We start from the raw sequence: 11,005 nt of genomic DNA on the forward strand, positions 1-11,005 counted from the left end.
GCATACATGTGTAAGATTATAGTTTGTATCTGCCGGGTGGCTCGCCTGTCAATTCTCGGGGAGAACGGCCAGTAAACAATAGATTGTAAAAGTAAAGTGCGATATGCCCGAAAGCCTAAGCAGTGGCGCACCTTGGCCTGTATTGAGAAACACTCCGAGTTTTGTTATGTTGGTAGGTATTGGGACTTGGAAGTAGCTACAACAAGAGGTAGTTCCATTGTCCTTGGTGTTCGCGAGCAGGCGATCAAAGCATTGATGCCGTCCACGGAGTGGTACGTATGACAAAGTATTGTACATGGCGAAAGCGAAGTTCCTCAATCTTGGTACGATGACAACGATAATGAAAGCGTCCGCGAGGACGGAAATATCTAGATGCAATTTATTCATAGAGTTGAGGAGAAATTAAGAACGAGAAGCCATAGGGTATAACGCAGATTTGTGCTCGCAAAATTGCAGAAGCTAGAAAAAACCACCCGCGCGACAAGGAACATACATCTCAGATGCATGTTTTGGGAAAGTGATTTAGGAGCAGAGTGGTAGGAGCCCACGCGCAAGAGGAGCTACAATGCTGTAGACCGATGAAAGTATTATTACTTCCTTTCCTGGGTCTGCTCATGAGCCCAGGTGCGGTGCTCATACCTGTTAGCCTCAGGAGGAAACGATTCGCCATATGCTGGTCGTTTGGTTGTAGACTGAGGACCTGTGGTTTGTGCCTGTTGATGCTGTGGGTACTGATGAGGCTGAGTAGGAGCATGGTTTACTGGTGCAAAGGTGGATGTAGCATAACCATGCGATTCGTGGCCGGAAACAGACGCATCAGTGTGGTGAGGACCAAGGGCCGGATGATAGCTGCTAGTTCTTCTCCGAACATTGCGCTCTTCCTCGCGCGTCTCCTCTTCATAGTCGTCATAAGACGCTTCTGAACCGTGCCCAGTGGTAGAAGATAGTGCGCGTGATGGCGTTACTGATACACGCCTTAGACGGGGCGATGGTGGTCGGGTTATGTGACGTTCCGGATGAGCCTGCATTGCAATCGATCTCCAATAGTCTCTCTCAGCCCGATAGTACTCGGCGTCTTCATTCGAATCGCGGACGTTCTGTTCCAATCTAGATATGCTCATAGAAGCTTCACGCTCCTTCTCTTTCCTTCTAGCACGGAAACGTGCAGAAGCGCCAGCATTACGCCTCCTCTTCTCATCGGCACCCTTGGAAGCGGTCTGTGTTTCCACTTGGATGTTATGTAGGGACCCATCCTGGCTCTGAATTGTCATGAGCTGGACACTGCTCTGGTTGGATGGTGCCATGGCTATCATACTATTGCGTTCACTCTCCATAGACACGGATCCCTGGCGGGAATCGTGAATGGGGGTATGTCTACGCATTGGTCCATATTGTCCCTGAGTACTGTGATTGTCGTATTGACTCGACGCGACGGAGGCTGGTTGGCTGTAAGGAGAGTATTGTGCAATTGGACTGGCACTACCGGACTGGGGGAAGTTCACGCTTGGTCGACGGATTTCTGTTCGCATCATGTTCGGCGGGGGTGTCGGAGCTGTCGGAGGGAAATAGTGCGTCCGGCCGCCAGCAGGGGGTGTGGGCAAAGCAGGCTGGGTCGTCGTTGTCTCTGAGGGGCGTGTACTCGCAGTTAAGAAGGGCGATTGCTGCGCATCGATTGTGCCTGTAGGTGGATTTAACCGGCTCAAGCTATGGGTCCTAATCCCTTTTTCGGCATAGAGAGGTCGCACTGGAGGTCGCTCTGGGGGTTGAAAGGGTCTAGCATGCTGTTGCCCTTCTCGTGTGGATTGGGTAGAGTCCACGCTATTGGGGCGACTGATGGAGGGCAGGCTTTGAGATTTCTGCGTATCAACTGGTGATGGGGATTCCATCTGGGAGTTACTGCGTCTCAAAGCTCGTTGCTGTTCGACCAGCTCGGCCTGGGGATTCAGAATGGAGTGGACTCCAAAAGGATTGCCATATCTTCGATCGGATGGAGTCGGTGGAGTCCTGGAAAGATGACGAAGAGGTGGCAGTGAAACGGGCGGATTTGCCAGAGCTTCCCGTGGACTCCTGTATGGTGGCTGCATTGGAGGGTAAGATTGAATGGGCGACATTTGTGGGGTGGTCCGCTCTGAACGAGGTTCTCCTGCCGATGCAATTGACATGGAATAATTATCGTCCGAGCCCCCTTGGCCGCCCTGACGCAACCATGGGCCGTCCGGCTTTGGATCGTTGTGGTATGGTGGAGTTAAAGAGGACTGGAAGCGTCGTGGATAGTGAGGGAGAGGGGCCCGAAGAGCGGGGAGAATTTGAGTAGCCAGGATGACAATGTTGGTTGGGTCGCCTAGAAGACAACCCAGAAGACTTGAAGGTAATGAACAGTTGCAGGAGGCGAAAAAAAATCTGGATCAGAGAGAATGGCGGCAATCCAAACGGTAAAGCAGGAGAACGAGGCGAGGATGAGTTTCCTAGTAGGGCAGTTGAGGCAGTGTGGGGCTGACGGCCATGCTATACTGGGAGTAAGCGACCGACGTTGCAGGAACGAGGTCTGGAGATCAGTAGCAAAAGTGAAGCGTTGAGGAAGTGAAGCTGCGAGGCAACGTCGATGGAACGGATAAAGAGTCTGGGAGTCGAGGTGTGTCGCGCCCGCAATCGGCACTGGTCGCGCCAGGACCGGGTGTGATATAAGTTTTTGCGGTGTAATAGTCGGAGGAGCCCCGACCGGGCAGCAAACCATCGAAGGTGCATTGTGCCCCTGTCAAACCTGGTCCATGTTGCGCGAGGAAGGGCAGCAAGTACATCATGCCTTGTCGGCGGCTTTGACGACGCGCTAGGCGGTGCCTTCGTGCTTGCTAGGATATGCTGGCAAGCTACTCACGCACGTCTTGCGCGCTACTGCATGTTCGACAGTGACGATGCGCGGAAGCGGAAGAGAGACTAGACCCCCCACCGCAACAAGACGCAGCCGGCGGCGGCCAAGGAACGACGTCGCGAGGTGGCCTGGTGGCCCAAACCAATGCAAGCGTAACTTTGGTGGCCGCGCCCTGCAGCCCCAGCACTGACCTGCGGGAGACAGTCCGGAAAGACGTCCTGTCATCTCATCTGCAGCTTGCCGGCCCTACTTCACTCGCAAAGGCGAGCCGTGGCTGGCTCGCACGCATGTCTTCGAGCGCTGCTAGGGCTGGTCAAGGCAGCGGTAGTGAGCAGCGTGTGCGTGACACGCACGAGCATGTCTCATCATGTGCCCCAGCCCATGATCCCTTCGTTTGCCACTCGCTGTGAAATGAATTGTGCACTTCATTTTGCTTTGTTGAGCGCCTCATTGGTAGCCAATCGCGAATTTTAAAATCCCCGAAACATGCCTCTGTGCCGCATATGCCTCGCGCGCTGCACGCACTGCACAAAATACGAGCCACAGCTACGAGCGGACGTGGTCGTGTATCGATCGGCATACCCACGCTCATGTCCGCAGAGATCGGTAAGAGCTCTGGTCGTCTCATCTCATCAGTGGGTTGCTTCTTGTACACCTGCATTTCCGAGGCGGTAAGCACCATTAACATCTCGGGACGGTCAGCAGCGGCAACGCCCCGTCTCGCGGATGACAGAAGAAATTGGCATGCCCACGCCATGCAGCTATGCAGCCATGCAGCCACGAAGGAGCGATCGCTTCCGTCCTGGAAAACGTGCGTGTCGAAAACGTGCTCCTCATGTGGACGTGTCGCAGTGGCCATGTGGGGGTACACCAAGTTGATGAGACGGCATGATAGACATTTAGTTATGTTGATGTGGATGATGAGCTTCTGAAACTCGATCGAATCAGTGACATGGTAGCCCTCGGCCTGCTGTGGTGATAATACTGAGCGATATGACCAGGATTTGGTGACAGTTCCCCGCGCATGCCGTGGGGGTAATTAGCATGTGCAGCGGCTCACGATACAGATGCCGCATCCCCAGCACAAGATTTGTGATCCGTCTGATCGTCAGCTATGAGTGTGCAAATACCATAGACGTCGCTCTGGCATAGCGAGACTAGCATTGCGAAATTTATGGCGTCTTCCGTGCAAGGCCCCGTTTGCAACGGTGCATGGAGTTTGCGCCGGTGCAAAACACTCTAGCAGGTTGGGCTTCAACTTCCAGCCCCTGTCGCATTGCAAATTCCGTCAGGTGTCCGCCTTTACATCCCACACACGCACACCGGATTGAATAGAGCTAGCTTGTGGCGTGTTGCAACAGTTGGCTGGCGTCAACCCATGTGTGATTCCTGCTTCTCGAACCCTTTCTTTCTATGGCAATTCATACCCGAAGAATTGGTAGCGGCGTGCACGTTGCAGGACATGAAGACGATCTCTATGCCACGCATTCCATCCGCTCTGGTTTCACACTGTTTAGGGCTGCAGTTTGCGCAGAAGTGCAAAGCCCACGACGTGTATCTTGCAAGTAGGGACGAGTTAAGACTCGCGGATGACATGTGCGGAGCCGCAGGGTTCTTTGGGTAATCGAAGAGATTTTAGCGCTTGAGAGATAGCCTTAGCAACAATTGTCAAGGCCGCTTGCTTCTGGACGCAAGCTGAACCCTCGTGAGCGCCTTGGCCAGGTATATCGTCCGAAATTGTCATAGCTTGCGACCAACACCGTGGGCGGGCACGGCGCCACAGATGGATCTCAGCCTTCGGTTGGCTGATCCTCTCCACCAGTTTCCGGTTCCAGACTGTCGGTTGCGCAGCCAAGAGGGAAGTTCAGGGGACTATGAGGTCACGTCACACGTGATGGGGCTAATCACGGAGTATACATGATACAGCCGCGTACAGCGGTTGGTTCCTGTCCCAACCTACCGGATCACATCGCCATCTCAATCTAGAAGACTGACCCAGACGAGATGAGATGCGGAAATGACTCGCAGTCTCGGTGCAGTAGCACTTGTTCGTACATTGCGTCTCCGGTGAAGCTGGATATCCTTTGTGTCCACTTTTGTGTTCCTTTACCCCACTGCCCATGCGGCAGAGGCGGCAGGACTGCCGTTGCCTTCCGCGGGCATGTCGACGTCGTGACAGCCAAGGTCAGCGCGTCGTGAAGATCCAACACGTGATAGTGGTGGCAGGTGCAGGCAGGTGCTCGTCCAGGTGACAATCCTTCGGCACTTAACCGATGCTCCACGATGTTTCGTTTAGGTAGGTGACCTGTCATGTTGAACTGAAAGGGATACCCTGTGGTGGCAGATCGAACAAGTGGACAATCCGCGGATAGGGCAGGAGACTTTGGAACACACGGCCCAAGCTTCTGCACGGGCGTTTGGGGGCTCTTCAATGCACTCGCTGGGCGCTCTTCTGCAGCTCTGAAGTGCTTGTCTATCACTTGCTCGATTACACGCAATAACAGGGGCCGCTATTATTGCGGCTCTCGAATACTCGCAGTTTGCAGCAAATACCAATACGTAGGTTCGCACTTCATTCTCGCTGTAAGCTATACTCGTCCCGTGGCCTTCTTAGGTCTTGAACAGACTGCAATACTGTCCTTGCTATACAAACTCATGCACTTGCATTTCTTCGTAAATCCTGGTTGTCTGTTAGGGTCGTGACTTACGTGTGTTTGAAAGACGTCCGAGTCGCCTCAGATTCCAGCTTTTCACCCACGATACCTGACAAGTGTAGCAGATTCGTATCGAAGCATGCATCACGGGGCTCGCTTCACACGCTCTCTGTTGCACAAGAATATATCCTGAGGCGAGAACCCTATCAGCCGCCTGCGCAAGACTTGTTGTAACTCATTCATTACCCGGATCAGCCTATACTCTCTGTCATATAGTCTAGAAACGGGGCATGACGTTTTTTACCCTGCCGCGCATATCAGATGAGACGGTGTCTGATGCACACTGACCCTGACTGGATTGCTCAACGCGGATGGTTGTTCTTATCCCTTCATGCTCGATTCAGTGTTTACGCTCTTCTCTGGAGTGACTTTCACTCGGTCTGCATCACCAGCACTTACCACAGGTAAGCAGAACAACTACATATCGTTCAAGACATTACACGCGGGTCAGATACACGCTAACTCTTGAGTACATGTTCTGCGTTGGTCTTGTTCCAAGAGAGACGCACATCATCGCCTTGCACGTCGACTTACGCTTCTTTGTCCTTGTCCTGATCATTCAGTCTATCATGTGTCAAACATGCGTATTCCTTGGGTGCCTTTGCCATTTAATGATCACATTAGCAGGTGAGCTTTGACAAGTGTCCGCATATAGCTCTGCATGTTGTCTTCCAAAGCACCAACATACATGAACTTACCATCTCACTGGTACCGCATATGGCAGAACTTAACAGATCAGTCGTCGATAGTTTCCCAACGTGTGTGTGTCAATGGGAAAATTATGAGGGAGCCTGCGTAGAAGGCATTTCCTACGCTCTTGATATTCAAGCGCATCGGCAGAGTATTGGTTATATGGCACGACCTTGCTCTCTAGAGTGAGAGACTAACTCACACAACAATCCTCTCTGCCAAACCCTCCTCTCGTCATGTTGCATATGAACCAACTACAGTTTCATACCACGATACGATTCACATGAAATCAACTCCACGCATGCAGGTTACTCGATCGACATTAGTAGATCAGCATGCCTGTCTAGCATGTCGAAAAACGCTAGATACTGCATAAAAGTTCCGGATAACCGTAATCAGGCCGACAATAAGTCTCACTACCCTGCTCACTACCAATCTATCGGCGATGATCTTTCGGCCCTATTCACCAATATTGCGTCTCCGAGCGTACGGTAACAGTCCTCCCGAATCCAGCTGCCCTTTGTTGAACAAGCATACACACGACGATCAAATTATCTCCTATCCTTCTGCTCGCATACCATGCCCGTACACTCTCTTACACACGTGAGAGGCGAACAGAAAGGACCGAGAACTCTGTGTCTATGATATCTTATCCAGATCCCTACCGTCTATTTCTGTTTATGCCACCGCTTGATAAGTGTGGCCGCCTCTGAGTCAGCGCTAATTCACTTGCTCCGCGACTGTAATGTTACTAACATACTAAACCCCAGGAACGAGCTTCCAACGTTGATCACAAGTTGATACAAGCTATACTTAGTTTTTCAATCGTTCGTTTGGGTATACCTTTTCTCTCTTCGAATACACACAAAATCCGTGAGATAGCATGAGATGAGTAACCATAGGACTACAAGTTGTAGATGCGACATGACTATCAATTGTAGATGTGACTTCTCATGATGCTGCATGGAGAAGTGTTTGGTCTCCGAGGAAGCGACTGTCCCTGATCCCCGGTATGGATACAAAGTTCGCTGTCTTCATATTCTTCTTGAGATATCTCAGCACAACACGTTCTTCGGACAACACGCCTATTTCTAATGGATAGTAGCTCGTCACCACAGTCGCATACTACAGTTTGAACTCATTGCAAATGGATGTCTGCCACATCCATCTACAGGATCTTCGGAACGATGGCTGATTAAGATATTACGACATTCCCTACGCTATCTGAATCCTCCAGTCTTTGCTAAAATGCGTACGCTCCACTCGCTTCACGCCATATCGAAGCAATATACACGCTACATACGCGAGAAAAGTATGTGCTTCGGCGAGGACAATCCGTATCATCATTACCAAAGGCTATGTCTCAATGTGACGAAGATCTATTTCAAATGCAATCTCATAGCGCAGATTCTCTGATGCATTTGGGAAGGATACTGGCTGGCCTCAATACGCGAACTGTGCCGTAACGCGTGGTGCCCACTCTCTTGAGCAAGGAGAGGTACGCTACCTAACTGCCGGTCCACAATACCCTTGTTCGTCTGCCCTTTCAAAGGGCCAATAAATTACAGGGGATGCCTTGTTCATAGATGCGCGCTTCCCGTCATTTCCATGTCCCGCTTCCTTCCTTCCTTGAATCCTTCGATGCTTCAGATGTGGAGTCAGTTACTGCTTGAAGCGACACGTAGCCCACACGCGAAGGGAGCCGCAGGATCTCATTCTCTCGATCGGAAGCATGTGCCAGGACGTGTCGTAGGACTCTTGCCATGTTCTTCAACGTCTCGTCATACGGATCGCTCGGGATTTTGTTTAGTCGCCGACCCCAAACCACGGTAGGAAAGACGTAACCAACAGAACAACAATACCAAGCCGCACACGTGTAAAAGCTAAGTAATGTGTTTGTAAGCCTTCCTGGTTGCGGTAAGCACAGCGCGAGTCATATATTTACAGTCACAATGATGCGCTCCTCGGTTACGAACTCTGGATATAACTTTATCCCTGAATCATAGAAAGCCATGACATGCATCGCCTAACTAGATCAGAAGCATTCCTCCTGTCTACGATCCGTTCAATGTAGCAAGACTCATCGAGTGGTAGTCTGTAATATGTCCTCAAATCCGGAAAACGGGAGATCGCGCATGTCCCAGTAACGTCTCAGGTTCGTCAATAGAACAACCACGTTCACTATGTCTGCTGCTAGACTCCGGACTTGAGGAAAGTGAATGAAGGTGTCTTCCACCATGCCGACCTTCCGTCAAACCGTCTTGTAGAGCTCACCACTGTTCTGAATCTGGTCTGCCGTTGCTCCTAGGGCCATAGAGGAAGGCCACCGCACCCTGGGACGTGCAGTCTCATCGTTTAATGACGTCTTCGTTCGTCGATCGTTGTCATGACTAGATTGCAGGGGTAAGCGACGACTATTCTTGATCACCATCACTCGCCAACTACTTCCTCATTCAGACATAGTGCGCTCACTGCTGAATAGTATCGGATGCAAGATGTCTATCCCTTTGTTGCTATGTAGGAATATCTATCGGTACTGTGATACAGAGAGTTACGAACGTCACATGAGTAATACTGGAAAGACGAGTAGGCACTCATCGATGATCACATATGTAGGTAGACTCAAGCCTCGGGTACCTCGCGTCATGTCCAAATCTAAAAGTCTTCCAACTATGACCTAAAGCTGTTGCGGTTGGAAAGATGCAGTGTATCAAACTGTTTTTTTTTTCCTTCCAGATGCCATGACGTAGCTAGGACAATGTCACAATAACCAGTATATCGGAACCGGTTCCAGGAAGATTATAGTGGAAGGTGTTCATCCTTTGCACCCAAGTCCGTAAAACATGTCATCTGAGGTCGCAAGGTGTATTTCAGAGGCTCAAAGGCGTGTGATACTGTTAAGCACAAGATAGCAAGCCACTCAACAGCCATGTATGCTCGAGCCTATAACCTTTACATATTCCCAGAAGGCATTTGCTAGAATTTTGACGTACTAATGCCCTAATAGTACTTATACGAGCTACATTTATGCTACCACGCGGACCTATTGTGCCAAGTCTAACCCATACTCTGCAACGATGTTCGTAGCCATATCCATCTGCGCGGCAAGTCAAGACCAGCCCTACTCTCCAACAACCTTTCCATTCTCCTTTCCACCCTCGACCGCCGCTCCACCCTTGAACTTGAACCTCTTCAATCCCCGTACACCAACGTGGATCTTGAAGCAGCTGCCCGCGTGCTCGTCAACAGGGCCTCCGTTCTCTCCACTCGTACCGCCAGAGCTAGTAATGAAGAGCTCTTCGCCAACGAAGCAAGGGCATGTAGGCTGGCTAGTAGGCACCTTGATCTCGGCAACAATCTCACCCTGGGGTGAGATACGTAGTACATGCCACCCGCCGTGGAGCGCAGTCCACATGTAGCCCTCCTCGTCGATGCAGTGACCGTCAGGCACAGCATCCTTTCCATACCGGTTATCCTCCGGCATGGTGAAGAAGGGGCGCTTGTTACTGATCTCACCCGTCTTTGGGTCGAAATCGAACTGGAAGATTGTTTTCGTCGGGCTATCAGCAAAGAACATGGTATCGTCATTCTTGTTCCACGTCGTGCCGTTTGGAATTATGATATCGCTCATGGGTCGATCAAGGCTCAAGTCGGGGTTTAGACGGAATACAGCGCCGTCCTCTCTCCACTCAGATACCATGGGGTCGAACATGAAGCCCGCCCAGAAGCGACCTGCTGAATCGACGGCGCCGTCGTTGCCGCGGAAGTTTTCGTGCTTGTTTGCGGATAGTTCAGGCTCGGACCAGACCTTTTTGATCCATCGGTACTCGCCGGTTTGCTTGTTGGCGATGCCGAAGCCGTACTTGCCGCCGAAGATGAATTCCTTGTCGTTGCCTTCAATGTCGGCGGTGCAGCCCATGGAGATGTCATAGTCCTTGATGGTAGTGAGGCTGGATGGGCCTTTGGACATGTCTACGCGGAGGAGTTTTTTCTTCTCAATGTCGAGGAAGCGGATTGTGTTTGTCTCTTCTTCCCAGAAGGGGCCTTCGCCTAATGAGTAGTATGTCTTGAGCCATGGCTGAGAGATGGTAAGTGAATGTAGGCTTTTGTAATTCAGAAAACAATTCGCTCTTTTGCATCTGAAAAGTGACGGGCCAAACATAGAGGCTGGCTGTCGCAATGCTCAAGATGCGCCTGTATGACCTCAGCGGGGCTGAGCCACCCAAGTACCCCTCTGACGCTACCTCGAAGAAGCCACAACAACCAATACAAGTCAACATACCTCTGTAATCTCATACTTCTTGATTCCCGACATCGTTGCAGTGGTATTTGCAGTCTTGTTCAGGATGGGAGTGTCGCTTTCTTCGCCCTTTTGTTGGCTGCTAGCTTGTTGATGTTGTAATGTGTTGTTGTTTCCCGAAGCGCCCGTCACGGCGGCCCTCATCGAGGACCACAATTTGGATAGCGTCGCTCCCATTTTCCGTTATGACGTCCCGATGAGCCGCCAATGAGGCCAGTAATGCCGTTTTTCGACTCCACTATCGTGCTTCCGCGTCGAACCTTCCTTCGATCCAGCAAACATGCAACGTTTATCGAGCACCTATGGTCACTACGGAGAATAAAAAGAACTCAAAATATTGTATCGAAGATGAAGCACACGAGAAATAATTCCATAAATCACAGAGGCGATGCATACATATGTTCGTTGAGGAGTAAAGTCTGTTGCACCGCC

The 11,005-nt window shown here is 51.0% G+C and overlaps 2 protein-coding genes across 2 annotated transcripts; both read right to left on the reverse strand.

Moving 5' to 3' along the window:
• Positions 1 to 590: 590 nt before the first annotated feature.
• On the reverse strand, positions 591 to 1,532 carry ALTATR162_LOCUS8970 (uncharacterized protein; the record flags this gene model as incomplete). Its single annotated transcript, XM_043316603.1, has 1 exon — positions 591 to 1,532. The coding sequence occupies one exon, from the start codon at positions 1,530 to 1,532 to the stop codon at positions 591 to 593; it is 942 nt and encodes a 313-aa protein (XP_043172538.1).
• Positions 1,533 to 9,394: 7,862 nt separating this feature from the next.
• On the reverse strand, positions 9,395 to 10,750 carry ALTATR162_LOCUS8971 (uncharacterized protein; the record flags this gene model as incomplete). The annotated part of the gene is made up of 2 exons (XM_043316604.1): positions 9,395 to 10,351; positions 10,556 to 10,750. The coding sequence occupies 2 exons, from the start codon at positions 10,748 to 10,750 to the stop codon at positions 9,395 to 9,397; spliced, it is 1,152 nt and encodes a 383-aa protein (XP_043172539.1).
• Positions 10,751 to 11,005: the final 255 nt, after the last annotated feature.

This window comes from Alternaria atra (assembly GCF_907166805.1).
Source record: "Alternaria atra isolate CS162 genome assembly, contig: 29, whole genome shotgun sequence".
NCBI lineage: Eukaryota > Fungi > Ascomycota > Dothideomycetes > Pleosporales > Pleosporaceae > Alternaria > Alternaria atra.